Source organism: Aythya marila (genome assembly GCF_965140915.1).
Source record: "Aythya marila genome assembly, chromosome: 3".
Lineage (NCBI taxonomy): Eukaryota > Metazoa > Chordata > Aves > Anseriformes > Anatidae > Aythya > Aythya marila.
In genome coordinates this window covers 118926975-118948731 of record NC_139044.1, presented here as the reverse complement: position 1 = coordinate 118948731, position 21757 = coordinate 118926975, and the positions used below count along the sequence as shown (strand labels likewise).

The 21757-nt window shown below is 50.0% G+C and overlaps 1 protein-coding gene across 1 annotated transcript; it reads right to left on the bottom strand.

Annotated features, from left to right (window-relative positions):
• Positions 1–2964: 2964 nt before the first annotated feature.
• On the bottom strand, positions 2965–17531 carry LOC309875805 (interferon-induced very large GTPase 1-like). Its single transcript, XM_082755504.1, has 2 exons — positions 17447–17531; positions 2965–10596 (listed from the first exon to the last, which is right to left on the bottom strand). The coding sequence occupies exon 2, from the start codon at positions 10592–10594 to the stop codon at positions 3281–3283; it is 7314 nt and encodes a 2437-aa protein (XP_082611630.1). The 5' UTR covers positions 10595–10596; positions 17447–17531; the 3' UTR covers positions 2965–3280.
• Positions 17532–21757: the final 4226 nt, after the last annotated feature.

Here is a 21757-nt window from a genome sequence, read left to right as displayed (position 1 = left end):
CCATTGCCTTATCCTCCGGCCTTGCCATTGTTCCCCCTGGTGCAGCCCCAACAATCCTAGCCTCAGCCCCATCCCCCTTCCTACCTAGTTTAAAGCCCTCTCAATGAGCCCTGCCAGCTCCTGGCCCAGGATCCTTTTTCCCCTAAAAGATAGGGACCCGTCTGCGGCCATCAGGCCAGGTGCTGAGTAAAGTGCCCCATGATCAAAAAACCCAAGATTTCTGCGTTGGCACCAGTCCCGGAGCCACGTGTTTAACAGGTGGGCTTTCCGTGTCCTCTCTGAACCCCTCCCTGCCACCGTAGGGATGGACGAAAACACCACCTGCACTCCCGCTCCATCCACTAACCGACCCAGTCCCCTAAAGTCCCTTTTGATAGCCTTGAGGCTTCTCTCTTTGATGTTATCACTGCCCGCCTGGACTATCAAAAGAGGGTAATAGTCAGAGGGGCGTACCAGGTTAGGAAGCTTCCTGGCAACGTCCCTGACCCTGGCCCCAGGGAGACAGCAGACTTCCCTACAGGTAGGGTCAGGCCGACAAATAGGGCCCTCTGTTCCCCTAAGAATCGAGTCTCCAACAACAATAACCCTCCTGTCTTTCTTGGTGGAGGCAGTCCTGAGGCGTGGAGTCGACCTCCTCGCCCTAGGCATCCTCCTGGGAACACTTGCTACCTCTTCCTCAGCTACTGGTCTGTCAAGCTCCAGGGCCTTGAACCTGTTGTGTAAGGGCACCTGGGAATGCGGGGCCGGAAGGGGAGGGCGTCGCCTGCGATGTCGAGCAGGGACCTGTTTCCATTCCTCCTGAACTCCCAGATCCCCTCCCTCTGCCCGACGGGGACAGGGCAGGGGGTCCACCCCCATTTGAGGAGTCTCACCTCGATACCTCCCCTTGAGGCCCTGCAGGGAGTTACTCCACAAGTCTATCTCTCGCTCACACTCCCTGATGGCCCTCAACCTCTCCACCTCCTCCTTGACCTCCTTGAAATATATATGTAATATAAAATTATATACTATATATATAATATAAAATATAATTATATACATATATCATATCATATCATATCATATCATATCATATCATATTACATTACATTACATTATATTATAATATACAATAAAAATATATAATGATATATATGATAATATATATATGATAAATATATATGATAAATAAATAAATAATTAAATAAATAAATAAATAAATATAATGTGTAATTATAATTTAAACATAAATATATATATTGATATATATAAGAGCAGGACCAAGGAGAATCTCCATCTTTTACTGGAAAATGACTACGGAGGATAAGGAAAAGGCTGAGATTCTCAATGCCTTCTTTACATCTGTCTTCAGCAGTCAGACCAGTTATCCTCAGGGGCTCAGGCTCCTGACCTGGAAGTCTGGGACGGGGAGCAGAATAACCCCTCCACAGTTCAGGTGGAAAGAGTAAGAGACCTGCTGCTCCACCTGGACTGTCACAAGTCCATGGGGCCAGATGGGATCCACCTGAGGGTGCTGAGGGAGCTAGCAGATGTGATTGTTGAGCCACTTTCCATCATCTATCAGCGGTCTTAGTCAACTGGGGATGTCGCAGATGTCTGGAGACTTGCAAATGTGACACCCATCGATAAGAAGGGAATGGGCCCAGGTTGTGCCAGGGGAGGTTCAGGCTGGAAATGAGGAGACATTTCTGCTCAGAAAGAGCAGTCAGGCATTGGGATGGTTGCCCAGGGAGGTGGTGGAGTCCCCGTCCCTGGGGGTGTTCAAGGAGAGGTTGGACATGGTGCTTGGGGACATGGTTTGGTGGGTGACATTGGTGATCAGGTTGGACATGATGATCTTGGAGGGCTTTTCCAACCTTCATGATTCTAGGATTCTACAGGAAAGCTGGGGTGGGACTCTTTATCAGGACGTGTAACAATAGGACGAGGGATAATGGCTTTAAACTAAAAGAGGGGAGATTTAGATTAGAAATTAGGAAGAAAATCTTGAATATGACAGCAGTGAGGCACTGGCACAGGTTTCCTAGAGATGTTGTGGATGCCCCATCCCTGGAGGTGTTCAAGGCCAGGCTGGATGGGGCTTTGAGCAACCTTGATCTAGTGGGAGGTGGCCCTGCCCATAGCAGGGGGATTGGAACTAGATGATCTTCAAAGTCTTTTCCAACCCAAACCATTCTGATTTTATGATTCTAGGATAATTGTGGCTCACCTTGAAATGAAGCACGCAGAAACCAGTCCAGTCCAACTCAAACAGTTTATTAGCAAAGACTACAAAGTATTATAATGAATCACCACTCTTGACAGCTCTTCAGGAGACTCTGGTCATTGGGTTTGCAGCAGGATTGCAGGAAAAGTGCACAGTAAACACCCCCTGCCACTGCACTGGTGCAGGCAGAGCCACTTCCATGTTCTCCAGACCATTTTTGTTCAGTTGCCACCTGCCCGTCTTGACAGCACAAACGCTAAGCTCACGCACTGCTGACAGCTGCTGAGGAAGCTGCAAAGCTTTCTAATTCTCTACATTGGTTATAAAGGGCTTTTACCCAACACAGAAGTGCTTGGCAAAAGCAGTTGGGGTGGCTAGGAGCTGGAGGGACCTTTGCCAGGCCCAGGCTCATGAATAGGAATGGCTCATGGAAGTGGGGGCACATCTTAACCTAGGACTTATACCTAATAACCACACAGTTAGAAATCACTGTCTAAATCTGCATAGGATGCTGCGTTAATTGCTTTAATGGCATCAGAAAAAGAACAGAACCTGAGTACTGAGTTTATGAATGCAAACAACAATCCCAAAAACCAAAATTGCCAAGTTCCCCACAAATGTTCACCTGCTCGCAGACCCCGCTGTCCTTTCTGCAAGTGTGACAAGTATTGCTGCAGGGAAACTGTTCTTTTGCCAGTGTCATTTCTTTTCCCATAGCAGCTGATAAACTGGTCCTTTCTAATGCTGCCTTTGCTCTTCATCTGGCACTTGGTCTTGATCTTGGCGGTATGACTGCTTCCTGCAGGAATATTTTTCTAGTTTGCTTTAAGACAAAGCTGAGGTAAATATTTATGGCAAGAAAGGAAGAGGACTTTGACTTTATCACAAAGCAAGGGAATTGCTGAGCAGTGGCATAAGAAGCACTCCTTAGTTCACCTAATGCTGTAGCAATTACATTTAGTTTTATTGACAAGGTTAAATCATAATCATTACAAGAAGATTTTGTGGTTATCCTCGTATTATGTTCTTCTAAAATGCAAAGCACTTGCAGTTTTTCCTTCATACCAACATAGCCTAACATTTCTCCAGTTCAGCGAGTGCATTCTGCTTTGTAACTTCCTGCCATGAAGCAGGGATTTCTCCTTTGCCATGAAATTTCCCATTGTAGTGTTGTTCTAGTTGTGTCCTGAAAGAAGACACAAACCATTTCCAGTATGCTTGCATGGATGGATCAGGAGGAATGCTCCAAGTGGAATAGGGATGTCCTGCATCCCGGTATTTCTTGTAGGGGATCCATGTGTCTTCACCAATCCTGAATAAGCAGTCACTTGAAACACTGCTAGAACAAATATCAATGACTAGGTTGTCTGTTTTATGCCATCTGCGTCCTGTCAAAACTTTTGGACGATGGAAGACAACCCGGTGGTCTCCGTCATGCTTTGGCATAGTGTTAGTGCAAACAGCCCCACAAAATGGACACTGCTCCTGGCACCCTGCAAACTGCTCAGCCAGTATTGTGTGAGGCTGCCTTTCAAAGGAGCTCATACGAGCTCCTTCAAACTCTTTCCTGAGATCATCAATAACAGGAGACAGTGCTTCTGTCATGGCATTATTCAGGAACTCTATGTCTGTTATCTCCTGATGTTCAATGCCCTTCAGGTCGCTCCTGGGCAAGCTTAGCACATCTCTGAGTGCTCTGCAGAATTCATCCAGCCAAAGAGAGATTTTATCCTTTCTGTCTTTTCTGTCTTTGACAACCGTGGTTGATGCAAAAACAGCTGACTGAATGTTTTCATAGTAACGAGAGAGGGAGTCTCTTAAAAACGTCTCTAGCCTTCTGTTCTCATCTAAACAGTACGTCTCAACTTTTGTCTTAATGTAATTATTTAAAAAGTCTCCTGGGGCTTTAAGGTAATGCTTGAAATTTTCAAATTTTTCTTCTTCTGCTAGGAATTTGAGCATGTAATATTCCAGAGTGGATCTATTGCCTTTGAAATCTGGAATTTTATCCTTCATGTCTCGAGCTATGTCAAGAGCTGTCTTCTCATAGATGGCGTGTCGAAGAGCTGGGGCAATCTTGCTGCACAGGAAATCAGCAAATGTTGTGATACAAGAGGCTCCTTGGCAGGAAATCTGGAAACATTTGAAGAAGTCTTCTCTCTTGCTCTCCAGGTAGACGACTGGATCATTTGCTTTCCTGAATGCTGCATGCATGTCTTTAAACCTTTCTGCTGCCATTCTACACAGGTACAGTGATAATTCCATTTTGTATTCTTTATTAAAACAGTAATTTGCACTGTTAGGAACAGACTTCATACCTTCCTCCACTTCATTTAGTATTTCATGAATAAAAGTTCGACTGTAATCAATTTTGTCCTTTTCCTTCTTCTCAATGTTTTCCCTCACATGCATTATGATGTTATCTGTAATTCGTTGCATGCTGTTCACATCGGCATCGTCCAAACTTTTAGAAAAGCCAAAAAAACTTTTCTTCCTAGAAATGTGTTTCTCTTTGTCAACACAAAAGACAGTTTTTTGGGAAAACTTTCTGATTCGTTTATCTACATTAGGCTCCTTAAAGTGATCTAGAAGGACATTTTCTATGTCCACATCAATGTCCACCTCTTCCTGAGGGGGAGCAGCAGAAGAGACTTCATAAAGCCACTCCATCCAGATAGAATTGAAGCGTTTTCTCAGTTCACTTTCACTTAATTTCTGGCCTTTTAGAGACAGGGCCAACTCTCTGCTCTTTCTCAGGAGCTCGTTTTCATATTCAGACTTCCTCTCATCCAGTTTACTCTGGCTCTTCTTTACTTCTATAAGTTTCGCACACTTCCTTTGCGTTTCAACAAGAAGGGACTCTCTCAGTTCTTTCAGCTTCAGTTCTGTGCTGCATTTCCACTGGATCAGTATTTCACGGTCTCTGTCTTCACTGAAGAACGTTTCCATGTTCTTGGTGATGGCATCACTTGTCTCTTGCACCAGTTTTTCAAGGTGATCCGTGGTGACCTTGTCCAACTCTCCATTCCGCACCTTGTTTTCCAGTTTCATTTGCAAGTCTAAGATGTGACTTCTCAGCTGCCAGGTCCACTGACTAAATGCAGTTTCCAGTTTCTTGTAGGCAGCAATCTCCACTGAATTCTTGAAGCTGAAAACAAAGTTTTCATTCAGCAAGGCATTCCACAGGTCACTAATACGAACTTTCAAGCTGGAGAGCCTCAAAACGCTGCTGTGCGATTCCTTCTTGGCAGCTTGGAGAATTTTGCTCTTTAATTCCTGGACGTTCTGGCTGTAGGTGGGGTTGGGCGGTGCCATCGGTGGGTTTCCTTCCCACAGGTGAGCAAAGTAATGAATGTGGGTGTTCACGTCAAAGCGGATGACGTCGCTGAAGCAGGTGATGTCACAGAATTCCTGCTGGGCCGCAGTCACGGTCATTTCATCCAGCTTTTCCTGCAGACGTCTTTGTCCTTCCATGTTCTGTTCCTTTGCGGTTATTTCGCCCACGTTTTGGTGCACAAAGAGGCAGCCTGGGGAAATATTAACTTGCTTCATCCTCAGGAAAGCCTGCACAGCAATCTGAAGGACGTCTTGCATTTCCGAAGGATTTTCTCCAAAGATGTTGATCAGAGTCATGTTGCCGATGCCAATGACAAAGGTGGCCAGCTCATTGTCATGGTTAAGTGACTGCTTATTGGCCATCTCTATGGCACGAAGTCCTTCTGTGTCAACAACGAGCAGGTAATCAAAGTTCAAATCCTGTTGGAGCTTCTCGTCCACTTTAATGAGCTGCATAAACGCTCCCCGGGTGCACCTCCCTGCGCTGACGTTAAACTGCAGACCAAACATGGCATTCAGCAGGGTTGACTTCCCTGTGCTCTGGATGCCAAGCACGGAAAGCACAAATACTCGCTTGTCCCCTAGCTTCTCAATTAACCTGTCAAAGACGGCTCCAATCCATTGCAGTGGTACGTAAGAAGCATCACCATCCATCAGCTCAATGGGATACCCTAAAAGCATCAGATTGGCAGCAATTTCAGGTAGTTTGACATACCATTTTTCTTTGGAGGTTGTTGATTCCAGTGCCTCATAAATCTGCCCCACCTCTCTCAAAATATGCTCAAGGCCAATGGACGAATCATTGATTTCATCAGAAAGGGCATCTAATTTCTTCATCAATTGAGTTTTCAGGTTGTTATTTTCATTGTTTTTCTTTAATGCCAGGATTTGAGACCATAAGTGATGATACTCTCTCTTCAGCTCATCAAGGCGATCAGAGGAGATGTCGTCCATGAAGATCTTCATCCACTGCAGAAAGAATTTCTTGGTATTGTCTGGCTGTGACTGGAGAAAGCCAAGGACTGTTTTCATCAGCTGATTGAGGGGAAACGCTTTACCTAGTTGCTTTCTTCGTATTGCAGACTTCTCCAATTCAATTTGGCTCCGATGATGCTCTATGCTCTTGTTCCTCTTTTCCTGCAAGCGAGTGAGTTCTTTGTCCTTTTTACACCACAGGTACCACAGTTTTCCCTGAAGAGGCAGTAGCTGTGATTTGATCTCAGACAACTTCTCTTTCTTTAACAGATTCACCAGTTTGATTGCCATTTCTTTGGCTGTCACGCATGCTTCTGCATCTTCATCAACTAGGAAGCCGTGCTGGCGAGCTGTGCTCAGGCATGCATTGAGGCTAACAAGCGTGCTCGACCCTTCCACTAGGTCTCGGATGGTTTTTGTCAGCTCACCCACTAATTCTGCTTCATTTCTGTTCTTGATCCCTATTCTTACATTTTGGCCAGATCGGCCAGCTGCAATGCTCTCTTTCTCAGTGAAAAGGCAAACCAAAGGCCTCTGAGACTCCCACAGATCATGTAAAATTTTCCTGCCTTTCTCATTGCTCTGATCAAACTCAGAAACAAGAACCACATTCACGGCAGAGATCTCCTGTAAAAACTGCAGCTGGGGTTCATGATCCCTCGCATCTCCGTGCAGGTTACAGAAAGCAACAGGGCCGTTAAAGCTGTCGTCGTCGCTACCACGGGGAAGGTACCAGGAGATCTCCACAACACCTTTCATCAGGAAGCAGTCTTTGGTGCTGCCTTCGCAATGGCGATGGAAAAAAGTGTCGTGTTTCTTCCTGCTCAGCAGGGCATTCAGGAGCTGAGACTTGGAAGAGGAAGGAGAGCTGCCGATGCGGAGGAAGGACACGATGGGCATCTCTGCCTGATAAATGAGTTTGTTTTTGTGACTGCTAATCCTCATCTGCTCTCCCGATCTCACCGTCCCTTTCCAGCTCTTCTTGATTTGGCTGAGGGACCAGAGAGGGAACTCTATCTGTGAAGTGCCCGGGTTTGGTACCAGGAGGGGTAGTGCAAACTGGCAGAAAGCGAGCTTGGATGAAAGGTACTGTCTCATGAAATCATCAGCACAATGAAAAATTGCCATCTGGAGGTCCATGGGGTGCACATGACTCTCCCTGCTTGCAGATTCAGGGGCTCCTTTGTCCAAGTCACTGAAAAAGTCATCGAAGGAATCAGAGGGCTCGTGCTCCTCCCCTGAGGTGTTTGGTCTGGGAACAACTTCTGGCTTACTCGCCTCCTTGCAAGTCAGGTACCTCACCCTGTAATCCACGGTCAGGAGCCTTTGCAGGAAGTAAAATGGTAGCTCGCTGTCCTTGCTGGGCTGGCTGTTGTGTACAGATGTCTGGTGTATTATGTGGAAATCTTCTGTGCCCATTTTTCTTGGATAGTACCTTTCCAGCCCGAGGCACTTAAGTAAGTTGACGAACTCTGGGTTTGCAGCAGCTTGACTTGCTTTGGATTTGCTGCTGTCTGATTTGGGTTTGCACTGACTGGGAGGCTGCATGCCTTGAAAAGCATCTTCCAGGTCTTTCATTATATTGTCTTTGTTCAGGTTGCCAGATGTGTTTTCCAGTTGCCCATCGATGAAGGATTGCAAATCTCTTTCCAGCATCTCCCAGTCTTTGAATGCATTGTGCTTTCCGAGGAGAGCTTTCATCTCTGTGGACCATGTGTTTTTCATCTTTTCTTTCATGAAAACTAAGCGGTCATTCTTTTGCTCAGGGGTCATCTTCTTGTTTTCGGATGTTATGGTGAGCCCCGTCAGCAGCAGGAAGGCCTGAGCTCTGCAAGCATCCTGTTCCTTCAGGCTCTGATACTCGTTATGTGCCACGCGCATTTCCTGTATCATGAAATTAATTTCTGGACACCCAAGGAGGTACTGAAAAGTGCCGCTTTCTACTTGGTATCCCGTGCTGGTTGTAACTAAGAGCACTAAGAGTTCTATGTCTTCCTGTGCCCTTTGCTGCAGAGACTGGAGCAAGGAAGAAACAGACTGGCTTACAGTGAAGGTGGCTTTGATCTTTGCCTCATGAATGGCAGATGCAGAAGTTGCTGGTTCATAGGTGACTTCCTGGATGTACTCCTTCATCTGCTTCAGTGTCGTATTGAGATCTTCAAGACTGGAAATACTGGGAGTTTGGGGAAGTGTGTGCTCCTTGTGGAAGACCCACTGCATAATGAAGGAAGTCTTGGGGAAGTCCTTGACAGAATAGATGTGAGGATCCAGCAGGCACTGCAGCAGAGATTTGATGTAGATGGTGTTTTCTGGAGAAGACTTCTGGCAAAAAGAAACAGTGTTCACCAGGAACTCCTGCAATGCTTTGTCTGACAGACACATGTTGATCCAGACACTGTGATTTTTTGTTCTTTTATTCAGGCCCTGTTTAAAATCTAGCAACATGAGCAGTTTCTTTTCATCCACTGTCCCCTCCCAGGTCTTTACTTGCTCCAGGAAAGCTCTGGCCTCTTCTACGGCACTGGCCAGTTCCTCTCCAAAGATCACACCGGTGCTTTGATTCGTTAGCTCTTCGTAGACAGCCCTGAGGCTGCTGCCCATTTGATGGGAGGATTTAAAATCGCTGCTGTGGTTGGACAGGATTATGTCCCACACTGGGATCAGCTGAAAGCCCCGGTCGATCACACACCAGGTTGTGTTATTGGCCATAAGCCCGCATTTCCACTCGGGAAGGGAATCCGTCTCTGCTGGGCCCCCTGTTTTGGTCACATAGAGCTGAACTGCTGTGTGGGTGCTGCTTCTGTCTCTTCCCTGAAATGATGCCTGTGAGCTGGAGTTTGAAGCATCCCCCTTCACTCCCCACTTGGTACCGAAGCCGCTGAAGCTAGCGCCGACGTAGCTGTTCAGTGCTTCAGATGTTTGTTGCTTCATCTCATCCCATTGCTCTGCCCTGAAACCTTCGGCACATGCTTTCCACCAGAATATTCCCCCAAAGTGGAGGGGTCCCTGGTTCACGTGGGACCCAAACCTGCTGAAGAAGCTGGCGCACCTGCTCTTCAGTAGGTGGAACCTGTCTGCCTCCTGGGTGATGCTCAGAAGCTGTTCGATGTCTTGCAGCTCTCGCAGGGCTGCATCTGAGAGGCGAAGCTGGTCCTTTTGGAAGTAGTAGGAGGCCAGAGGGATGTATTGGTACTTGGTGGTGCAAATGTACGCCTGCTCCGAGCGTGACCGACGGGAGTCCTCTGACTGTGAGGACTTGCCATAATCTACACCTGTTTCAACACTGAACCCCCAGAACCCAGCTTTGACAGAAGCATTGATGCTGAACCCCAGCTGCTCCATGGACTTGGTGAAAGCAGCTTCTGCTGCAGAGGAGGAGAACTCCTTCCTCTCAAGCAGCGACCCTTGCACTGGACCAGTGAGCATGAAGCCATCAGGGACCCTGATGAGTTGCTCTCGCTTTGCCAGCACATCCTCCAGGCTCTTGGTTTGGTAAATCCCCTGCAGAGCCAGGCCTCCCGATGCCCGCCTCAGGACCTCCTCGTCAGAGACGTTCTCCCTCTCCCCCATGGACTTCTCCTGCTGCTCCAGTTGCTTCCGGATGCTCACCAGCTCATCCAGCAATGCCTTCTCTGGAGGTGCCCAGTACTCCTTGGGAATGTCCATGGCTTGCTGTAGGGCCTCCTCTTTCTGTCTTATCATTTCCTTGCTGTGGCTGTGGCTCTTCTGCATTTCCTCCAGCTCCTGTAGGATTGACTTGGCTGCTTCTTGTCTCTGCTTCATCATCTCCAAGCGCTGCTTCTGTACTTCATCAACAGCTCTTTTGTTGTCTGTGATTCCCAGGAGCCTTTGGAGTGCCTTGGTCTCCCAGGGGTACCGTACTTCGCACTCCAGTTTAAGGCAGTCTTCATATTGCAGATGTTTCAAAGCATCTCTTGACTTAACACCCAATATCTCTGACAGTTTGGGGAGCCAGTATTCTTCATCAAGTCCTTCCTTCTCAAATGCTTCTGCCAGCAATTGCTTAGCAATTCGTGCCTTTTCCCCAGCAGCTGCTCTCTCCTCCTGTGACTCCATGGCTGTAGAAGGGGAAAACAGACCTGTTACATCAAGTTAGAGGAGGCCACCACCCTTAGAAGAGGCCTCTCCATAGTTTCTGGCTCAAGGATTTCTTCTGCCCTGCTGCTGGCACCCAGCCTATGGGCACCCCTGAGATAGGCAGACACAGACAGACATACACATGCAACCACTGGCACGGCTACACAAATAGCCACGGACAAGGCGCTGCCTTCAACAGCACCCATGTATAAGCTGCTGTGGTGGTTCCGCTCGAGTGGGCAGCCAAGCTCCAACACAGCCGCTTTCTCACTCCCCCTCCTCAAAGAGGAATGGGGAGAAAATACGATGAAAAGGGCTCAAAGGCTGAGATAAGGACAAGAAGATCACGCAGTAATTATTGTTACGGACAAAACAGACTCAGCATAGGGAGACAGTAAGATTTATTGCGTATTACTAACAAGCTAGAGAAGTGAGAAACAAAGGAAAGAAACCAAAAGCACCTTCCCCCCCATCCACCCTCTTCCACCTCCTCCCCCCGAGGGGCGCAGAGGAAAGGGGGAATGGGGGTTATGGTCAGTCTACAGCGCTTCTTCTCTGTCGCTCCTTCTTGGTCACTCTCGTCCCCTGTGCTGTGGGGTCCCTCCAACGGGATGCAGTCCTTGATGAACTGATCCAGTGTGGGCTGCCCACAGGCAGCTCTTCCAGAACTGCTCCAGATATGGGTCTGTACCACGGGGTCCATCCCTCAGGAGAAAACTGCTCCAACCTGGCTCCCCCACGGGCAGCAGCTCCTGCCAGGTCACCTGCTCCTGCATGGGCTCCTCTCCACAGGCTACAGGTCCAGCCCGGAATCTGCTCCGGCAGGGGTCTTCCACAGGCGGCAGCCTCCGTCGGTGCAGGGCCACCTGCTCCACCGTGGTCTCCTCCACGGGCTGCAGCGTGGAACCCTGCTGCACCGTGGTACTCCATGGGCTGCAGGGGGACAGCCTGCTTCACCATGGTCCTCACCAAAGGCCGCAGGGGACTTCTGCTTCGGCGCCTGGAGCACCTCTCCCCCTCCTTCTACACTAACCTTGGCACCTGCAAGGCTGTTTCTTACTCCCTTCACACTCCCGGCTGCTGTGTGGCGCAGCATTTTTTTCCCTGTCTTAAATATGCTCTCACAGAGGTGCAAAACAACATCGCTTACTGGCTCGACTCTGGTCAGCAGTGGGGCCCTTACCAAACTTGGGGCAGCTTCTAGATCCTTCTCACAGAAACCACCCCTATGGCCCCCTGCTACCAAAACCTTGCCACGTAAACCCACTACATCTGCCAGGACTGGTCTCACCCGTCACTGGCTCCTCGTCCTTACAGCACTCACTCACATGAGGTAGAGAAAGGGATTGCCTGGAGAGAGGCAACCTCTGGACCATCATGTAGCAACTGGAGACTGGATAACCTTAATGAAGCCAACACTCTCGCCATCCACATATCCTTACACTTTTTTCATGCAAAACTACTAACTAAGTGAACAGCGACAGTACATTTTCTTGAGGGGAAGAGCTATGAGGAGTGGCTGAAGTCACTTGGATTGTTCAGCCTGGAGAAGAGAAGACTGAGGGGAGAAATTGTGGTGGCCTCTAGCTTCCTCATGAGGGGAGCGGAGGGGCAGGTGCTGCTCTCTGCTCTCTGGTGTCCAGCAATAGGACCCAAGGGAACGGCATGGAGCTGGGGTAGGGGAGGTTCAGGCTGGATATCAGGAAAAGGTTCTTCACCGAGAGGGTGGTTGGGCACCAGAACAGGTTCCCCAGGGAAGTCACCGAACCTGCCAGAGTTCAAGAAGTGTTTGTACAATGCTCTCAGGCACATGGTCTGATTTTTATTTATTTTTTTGGGTGTTTCTCTGGTGGCACAGGAGTTGGATTCAATGAGCCTTGTGGGTTCCCTCTAACTTGCGTATTTTATGATTGTATGTATCTAATGGATAGAAGGACATCGAGGTGCTTGAGCAGGTCCAGAGAAGGGCGACGAAGCTGGTGAGGGGCCTGGAGAACAAGTTCTACGAGGAGCGGCTGAGGGAGCTGGGCTTGTTCAGCCTGGAGAAAAGGAGGCTCAGGGGCGACCTTATTGCTCTCTACAGGTACCTTAAAGGAGGCTGTAGTGAGGTGGGGGTTGGCCTGTTCTCCCACGTGCCTGGTGACAGGACGAGGGGGAATGTGCTTAAGTTGCGCCAGGGGAGTTTTAGGTTAGATGTTAGGAAAAACTACTTTACTGAAAGGGTTGTTAGAGACTGGAACAGGCTGCCCAGGGAAGTGGTGGAGTCACCATCCCTGGAAGTCTTTAAAAGACGTTTAGATGTAGAGCTTAGGGATATGGTTTAGTGGGGACTGTTAGTGTTAGGTCAGAGGTTGGACTCGATGATCTTGAGGTCTCTTCCAACCTAGAAATTCTGTGATTCTGTAATGGGAGGTGTCCCTGCCCAGGGCAGCTAATTGGAATTGGATGATTGTAGTGGGTTTACGTGGCAAGGTTTTGGTAGCAGGGGGCAATAGCAGTGGTTTCTGTGAGAAGGATCTAGAAGCTGCTCCAAGTTTGTAAAGGCCCCACTGCTGACCAGAGCTGAGCCAATAAGCGATGTTGTTTTGTGCCTCTGTGAGAGCATATTTAAGACAGGGAAAAAAACAGTGCGCCATAAAGCAGCTGGGAGAGTGAGAGGCGTGAGGAAAATCACAGAATCCCAGAACTGTAGGGGTTGGAAGGGACCTCGAAAGATCATCGGGTCCAACCCCCCTGCCAAAGCAGGTTCCTCAGAGCAGACTGCCCAGTTAGGCGTCCAGACAGGCCTTGAATATCTCCAGAGAAGGAGACTCCACAACCTCCCTAGGCAACCTGTTCCAATGCTCCGTCACCGCCACCGTGAAGTTCTTTCGCATGTCAGTGCAGAACTGCCTGGGCTCTAACTTGCAGCCATTGCCCCTTGTCCGATCCCCACAAACCACTGAGAAGAGGTTGGCTACATCCTACTGTCCCCCACCCCTCAGATATATACACTGAGGAGATCACGTCTCAGTCTTCTCTTCTCCAGGGTGAACAGAGCCAGGTCTCTCAGCCTTTCTTCATAGGGAAGATGCTCCGTATCATCTTTGTGGCCCTCTGCTGGACTCTTTCCAGGAGATCCCTGTCTTTCTTGTACCAGGGAGCCCAGAACTGGACACAGTACTCCAGGTGAGGCCTGACCAGGGCAGAGTAGAGGGGGAGGATCACCTCCCTTGACCTGCTGGCCACGCTCCTTTTAATGCACGCCAGGATCCCATTAGCCCTCTTGGTCACAAGGGCACACTGCTGGCTCATGGCCAACCTGTCGTCTACCAGGACCCCCAGGTCCTTCTCTTCAGAGCTCATCTCCATCAGGTAGTCCCCCAGCCTGTACTGATTCTTCGGGTTGTTCCTTCCCAGGTGGAGGCCCCAAAACTCGCTCTTATTAAATCTCATTTGTCTTCTTCCTGCCCATCTCTCCAGCCAGTCCAGGTCTTGCTCCAGGGGGGAGCCCTCCATTTCCCAGACCCTTTGTCGTATTGTCAGGGGCGAGGAGTCCCGGGGCAGTGTCCTTGGAGCAAAGACTGAAGCAAAGAAAGCATTCAGTATCTCTCTGCCTTCTCAGCGTCTCCTGTGACCAGGACACCCCCCTCATTCAGCAAGGGACCCACATTATCCCTAGTCTTCCTCTTGCTGTTTACATACTTGAAAAAACCCTTCTTATTATCCTTTATCTCTTTTGCAAGCCTCATCTCTAGGTGGACTTTAGCCTTCCTCATTGTGTCCCTGCAGGCCCTGACAACACATCTATACTCCTCCCAAGAGGACAGGCCCTTTTTCCACATTTCATAGACCATTCTCTTCCTTTTGATCTTATTGATGAGCACCTTGCTCATCCACGTGGGTTTCCTGCTCCCCTTCCCCGATTTCCTATTCTTCGGGATGCACAGACCCTGAGCATGGAAGTGCTGCTTAAATGTAGCCCAGCTCTCACAAGCACCCTTGCCTTCTAGCAACCTATCCCATGAGATACTCCCAAGCAGGTTGAAGAAGGAAGAGGTTGAAGTTGGCTCTTTGGAAGTCCAGGGTAGCAATCCTGCTTTTAGCCTTACTTCCTTTGCCTAGTTCCATCTGGTTCTCCACCATCTCCTGGTCACTGCATCCCAAGCTGCCCCCAACCTTCACATCCCTAACAAGGCCATCCCTGTTGGTAAGAACGAGGTCCAGGAGCAACCCCTGCCTCGTCGGCTCCTCCACCACCTGCATCAGAAAATTGTCTTCAACACATTGTAGGAACCCTTTGGACTGCTCGTGCCTGGCTGAGTTGCTTACCCAGCAGACGTCTGGGTAATTGAAGTCCCCCATGAGGACCAGCGCTCGTGATCGTGAGGCTACTAGCAGCTGCTCGTAGAAGGCCTCATCGACCTCCTCCTCCTGATCTGGAGACCTGTAGTAGACCCCCACCACCGTATCTCCCATACCAGCCCACCCCTTAATTCTCACCCACAAGCTCTCCACTTGCCCCTCACTCTCCCCCAGCTCTAATTGCTCCCTCACATAAAGGGCAACCCCACCCCCTCGCTTCCCCAGCCTGTCTTTCCCAAAGAGGACATAGCCCTCCATGACTGCGTTCCAGCCATGCGAGCTGTCCCACCAGGTGCAGTTACCCCAGGGGGGATGCAAGAAAAAGATACTGGACGGGGGATCGGGAACGCTACCTTCTCTGAAGAGTCCTCAGACAATCCTATGGGAGAGCTCAGAAGTTTTTCCCTGTCTTCAACAGTGACAGCAGTGATGACTTACCCAGCCCTTCTCTGTTACATTTAGCTCCCCTCCCTTCCCCCATCAAACCTAGTTTAAAGCCCTGGTAATCAGCCCAGAGAGCTTGCTCCCCAACACACTTGCGTCCCACTTGGTGTCTGTCCGTAGCCCACATACCCAGCCTCTCAAAGGACGGCCCAAGATCAAAATACCGAAATCCCTGGTCTAGACACCACCCCGACAGCCAGTCATTTACCTGTAAAAGCCTTGCAGGTGCCAAGGTCAGTGAAGAAGGAGGGGGAGAGGTGCTCCAGGCGCCGGAGCAGAAGTCCCCTGCGGCCTGTGGTGAGGCCCATGGTGAAGCAGGCTGTCCCCCTGCAGCCCATGGAGTACCACGGTGGAGCAGGGTTCCACGCTGCAGCCCGTGGAGGAGACCACAGTGGAGCAGGTGGCCCTGCACCAACGGAGGCTGCCGCCTGTGGAAGACCCCTGCCGCAGCAGATTCCGGGCCGGACCTGTAGCCCGTGGAGAGGAGACCACACAGGAGCAGGTGACCTGGCAGGAGCTGCTGCCCGTGGGGGAGCCAGGTTGGAGCAGTTTGCTCCTGAGGGATGGACCCCACGGTATGGACCCATATCTGGAGCAGTTCTGGAAGAGCTGCTGCCTGTGGGCAGCCCACACCGGATCAGTTCATCAAGGACTGCATCCCATGGGAGGGACCCCACAGCACAGGGGACGAGAGTGACCGAGAAGGAGCGGCAGAGAAGCGCTATAGACTGACCATAACCCCCATTCCTCCCGTTCCTCTGAACTGCTTGGGGGGAGGAAGTGGAAGAGGGTGGATGGGGGGGGAAGGTGCTTTTGGTTTCTTTCCTTTGTTTCTCACTTCTCTAGCTTGTTAGTAATACGCAATAAATCTTACTGTCTCCCTATGCTGAGTCTGTTTTCCCCTCACAAATAATTACTGTGTGATCTTCTTGTCCTTATCTCAACCTTTGAGCCCTTTTCATCGTATTTTCTCCCCATTCCTTTTTGAGGAGGGGGAGTGAGAGAGCGGCTGTGTTGGAGCTTGGCTGCCCACTCGAGCAAAACCACCACAATGATCTATAATATGCCTTCCATCTCAAACCATTTTAGGATTCTTTAGGATTTAGAGCCTTGGTTTCTCACGGTCGGGTAGACGACCTGGCAATGTACAGAATATGCCTCTGGGGCTGTTTTCAGAGCATGATGCAGGGAGAAGCCAACGCCTGCCCGGGGCCATGGTGGAAGGGCCCTGGGGGAGCTGCCCGAGGAGCATGAAGCCCACTGGGGTGGTGTTGGAGGATGTTGTGGTTTAACCAGGCAGGCAGCAAAGCACCACACAGCCGTTCACTGGCTCCCCCCACCCCCACAGCAGGATGGGGGAGGGAACTGAAGAAAAAAAAAGTTAAAGGGAAAAAAAATATCCAGATCCTCTTAGAAGCTCATCTAAGCGCACTTGTTGAGTGATCTCCCTGTCCTTATCTCAATCCATGTGCCCTTTTCATTGCATTTTCTCCCACTTTTCCTATGAGGACGGGGAGAGAGAGAGCAGTTATGGTAGAGCTCAAATGCTTAGAACAGTACCACCACAGTCCCTTCCAATCCAAACCAGTTTAGGATTCTATGAAGTGCTAAAAACCTGCGTGTTGAGAAGAAGACAGTTTAATAGGACAGAAAAGGAAGGGATAATGATGATGATGGTGATAATAATAAACCAACAAATATCCAAAGCAAGTGATACACAGTGCAATTGCTCACCAACCACTGACTGAAGCCTAACCCTCCCTTTACAGCGGCCACCCCACCCCACCCCAGCCAACTCCCCTAGATTTTATTGCTGAGCAGTACGCCCTCTGGGATGGGACATCCCTTTGGTTCCTTGGGGTCAGCTGTACTGCTTCTCTGTCCCCTACCCCCGAGCAGAGCCCATTTCCCCTGTGTGAAAAGCCCTGCTGCCCTCCTGGCATCTCACAGCCCAGTAGGAGATGGGTGAAACAGCAAGCAGGAGGCCAAGGGGTCTCCGCATGTGGCCCCTTCCCTGCCCAGTGCATGTCAGCAGGGACCTACCTGCCCTCCCTGGTGCTCTGCAGCTCCAGTAGCGTCTCAGCCCAGCTCCCGCACCATCTCAGCGCAGCTCCTGCACAGCCTCAGCCCACCCCTGACCCCACTCTTTATAGAGCCCCAAGCCCCTGCACTGGCCACAGTTTATTGGTTGCATGGCAGGGAGATACTTTTTGCTTTCCTGGAAGTCAGGCTGTTATCTTTCAGGCAGTGCCAGAAAGTGAAACTTGACCGTTGCTGGCTGTGCTGGGGCTGAGTCAGGCTGCTGGCGTAGCCACATCCCCAGGCACTCCTCCAAGGAAGGCAAGGGGAAGTGGAAGAAGCAGGCAGCTCTAAAGCAGAGCCATCACAGAAATGGGAGGGAGAAGAGACAGAAGTCGTAGCAGAGTCAGAATCCACCTGAACCCTATCCCTGAAAGAGGTGCGAGGTAGCAAAAGGATTTCAGCTGTCACCTACATGAGCACATTCTCACCTGGCTGCTCTGATGCTGGGATACTGGGGCTGGTAGCTAGGAATCAGAAGGCAAGGAAGCCAAGCAGCTGCAATCCCTCTGTAGGAAAAGGGTCCTTGCAAAGTGATTGGGAAAGGGCACAAGTCCTCAGCATCTGGAGATGTCCCACGTCAGGTGTGAAGGAAAGGTATCCATCCCCTCAAGGAAGGTACTGTACATCAGCCAGGCAAGTCGACCACCATGGAGAAAGGTCTCCAGTACCTGAGGGAATCAGCTGTGCTCGAGACAGTTTATGGTGATCTGAACGATGACCAGGTACCCAAAGATCCAGATGAAATTTGTTCCACATGGTGGAAGTTTATACAGAGCACCACCGTCGTGTGCCAGCATGCTGGCAGTGATGAACTGGATTGATGGGATGGGACCAACAGTGTTTAGTGTCCGGCTAACTCCAGAATTATGAAGACAGTGGACTAATGGCATGCAGGCCCCAGTTTGCTTTCCCTTGCAGGGGCGTCCAGTCCACCTCAAATCGACTGCCCCAGGGGTGGAAACGCAGCCCCACTGTTTGCCTGGGACTGATCCAGGCTGCACTGGAACTGGGGGAAGCTCCGGGGCACCTGCAATACCTCAATGCCACCGCTGTGTGGGGTAACACAGCAGAGGAAGTGTTTGAGAAAGGGAGGAAAATAATCCAAATTCTTCTGTAAACTGGTTCTGCTATAAAGCAAAGCAAAGTCAAAGGACTCACACACGAGATCCAGTTCTTGTGAGTAAAATGGCAGGGTGGATGTGATCAATTAGATAACAGCTATGTCCCCACCAACTAACAAGAGAGAAACACAAGCTTTCCTAGGCCTCGTGGGATTCTGGAGAATGCATGCTCAGTCAGTTTGTGACTCTATGTTAAGAGACTCGCAAGAGGGACTGTGATGAGTGCATCCTGGCTTGCATAAGAAACAGTGTGACCAGCAGGGCTAGGGAGGTGATCGTCCCCCTGTACTCGGCTCTGGTGAGGCCGCACCTCGAGTACTGTGTTCAGTTTTGGGCCCCTCGCTACAAGAAGGACATCGAGGTGCTTGAGCAAGTCCAGAGAAGGGCGATGAAGCTGGTGAGGGGCCTGGAGAACAAGTCCTACGAGGAGCGGCTGAGGGAGCTGGGCTTGTTCAGCCTGGAGAAGAGGAGGCTCAGGGGTGACCTTATTGCTCTTTACAGATACCTTAAAGGAGGCTGTAGCGAGGTGGGGGTTGGCCTGTTCTCCCACGTGCCTGGTGACAGGACAAGGGGGAATGGGCTTAAGTTGCACCAGGGGAGTTTTAGGTTGGATGTTAGGAAGGACTTCTTTACCGAAAGGGTTGTTAGACATTGGAACAGGCTGCCCAAGGAAGTGGTGGAGTCACCATCCCTGGAGGTCTTTAAAAGATGTTTAGATGTAGAGCTTAGGGATATGGTTTAGTGGAGGACTGGTTAGTGTTAGGTCAGAGGTTGGACTCGATCTTGAGGTCTCTTCCAACCTAGAAATTCTGTGATTCTCTGACTCTGAGTGCCTGGGGATGTGGCTGCTCCAGCACATTCAGCAACTGCTAAGTTTCACTTTCTAGCACTGCCTGAAAGATAACAGCCTGACTTCCAGGAAAGCAAAAAATATCTCCCTGCCGTGCAACCAATAAACTGTGGCCAGTGCAGGGGCTTGGGGCTCTGTAAAAACTGGGGTCAGGGGTGGGCTGAGGCTGTGCAGGAGCTGCGCTGAGATGGTGCGGGAGCTGGGCTGAGACGCTACTGGAGCTGCAGAGCACCAGGGAGGGAAGGTGGGTCCCAGCTGACATGCACTGGGCAGGGTAGGGACCACATGCGGAGACCCCTTGGCCTCCTGCTCGCTGTTTCACCCATCTCCTGCTGGGCTGCGAGATGCCAGGAGGGCAGCAGGGCTTTTCGCACAGGAGAAATGGGCTCTGCTCAGGGATAGGGGACGGAGGAGCAGCCCCCTCCGGTGTTGCCTTCAGGGGGCAGTGGCGACCTGGTTCAGGAACGGCACGGCGACCAACCCCAGGCCGCTCGGTCCATCTGCTCACAGACACCAATGTGGTGGATGGCAAATGGCGTTTATTGTCGAATCACACGGTGTTATATAGCCGAGGCCCACAACATCACTTCCGCTTGCTTATGCCACAGACCACGCGCTACTGCCCATCAAGGGAGGGTCTCCACCTTTCCGTACAGCGCGACATCTTCCAGCCGCCAGAGCCTAACTACCCACATTTCCCCCCTCCCTATGCACAACCAAATTAGCTAAAATATAACAATCTAAAAAACAATTCTGCTCCCGTCTCAGTTTTATACTTTATAACAATCTTAAGAGGTAGACATCATAACTTTAACAAAAAACATAAGGCACAATAACCAGGAGAAAACTAGGAGGTAACCGGTAATAATGGGGTGTAACTTGGGATAACTAGGGATAACTGGGGATAACCCTGAGTAAATACACTCTTAAAGTAGTTGTTGGTGTTCTACCAACACAATGCCAACTTTCTCTAACTGGCTTCCAACAAATGACACAAACTTATTTAGTATACAAGATCCAAAGATAAGATCACAAAAAGGCATCGCACCCCCCCCCTCCCCCAACGGAGGCCACTTCGCTGTTGTCTGGATTCTGCCGGTGTGGAACTCTCAGGCGTAGACAGGACGCTTGCCGACTTATTGGCTTCTCTTGTCACGGGGGTATACAGATTGCAGGGGCATCCAATGATCCATTCCTGTGAACAGAAACTCACAGTTTTCATTAGTTTTATTCTGAAGGTCCGGTTTGATGGACTTAAGCGGACACCATTTGACCCTGCCATCTTTTTTGACTGCAGCATACCCTCGCCCTGTCAGAACTAATTTCCACCCTAGTTCCCATTCTCCCAGCTCGTTTCTAACTATAACTGACGGGCCTTCATCTAGCGCTCGAGTGGCCCAATGTTTTTGGATGGGGCTATTCACCTCCTCTCCCCTGGGGAATTGATTTAGTGCTAACAAAGTGGTCGCTAGCAAGTGTGCTTGGTCTCCTGAGGGAACGGTGGTGGTAAAACCTTCTGCTTTTGCTAATACCTCTAACTTAGATTTCAGAGTTTGATTCACTCGTTCGACTATGGCTTGTCCTGTACTATTATACGGGATGCCGTATATTGGAGTAATACCTCATTTCTGAGCGAATGCCTGGGCTGATTTGGACACAAAATTCGAACCATTGTCCATTTTGATCTGATTAGGGACGCCAAGCCACGCCATGGCTGTCAGCCAATGTTGGATGGTTGCTTTGGAGTCGGCCTTAAGGTGTTGTGTGGCTACGATCACCCCGTTATATGTGTCTACGGTTACTGGTAGCCACACTCAAGGTCTCAGTGACTGACAGAGCGTAAAATCTGTCTGCCACACCTCAGAGGCTTTGAGACCTCTGGGATTGACTCCACTGGACCATAGTGGTGCTTTTTGACAGTGGGGACACATAGCTACTATATGTTTCGCGTCGGTGGTTGAAATCCCACATCTCTTAGCTAGCGCTTTAGCTCCAGTGTGGAGGGACTCATGTAGCTGGCGGGCATCTTTTAGTGTCCATAATCCTTTTGCAGCGGCATCTGCTTTGTCGTTACTGATTTGGTAAAACCCTTTGATTGTGTTGTGGCTGTTGACGTGGGTGACCGATATGGTGCCTTTTCGGGAGAAAAGTGCTTCTTCTAGCATTAGAGCGACCGTGGATGTTGACACGCCGGGCCCCGACATGGCCAAGCAAAGTTTGGCTACGAACATTGAATCAGTCACGATGTTGAGGTGTTCCATTGGGAACAGTCCACAGGCTGGTACTACAGCCGTCGCTTCT

What these genes read in the sequence shown, in the direction of transcription:
- LOC309875805 (XM_082755504.1), bottom strand. Translation starts at nt 10,594, where the DNA reads ATGGAGTCACAGGAGGAGAGAGCAGCTGCTGGGGAAAAGGCACGAATT.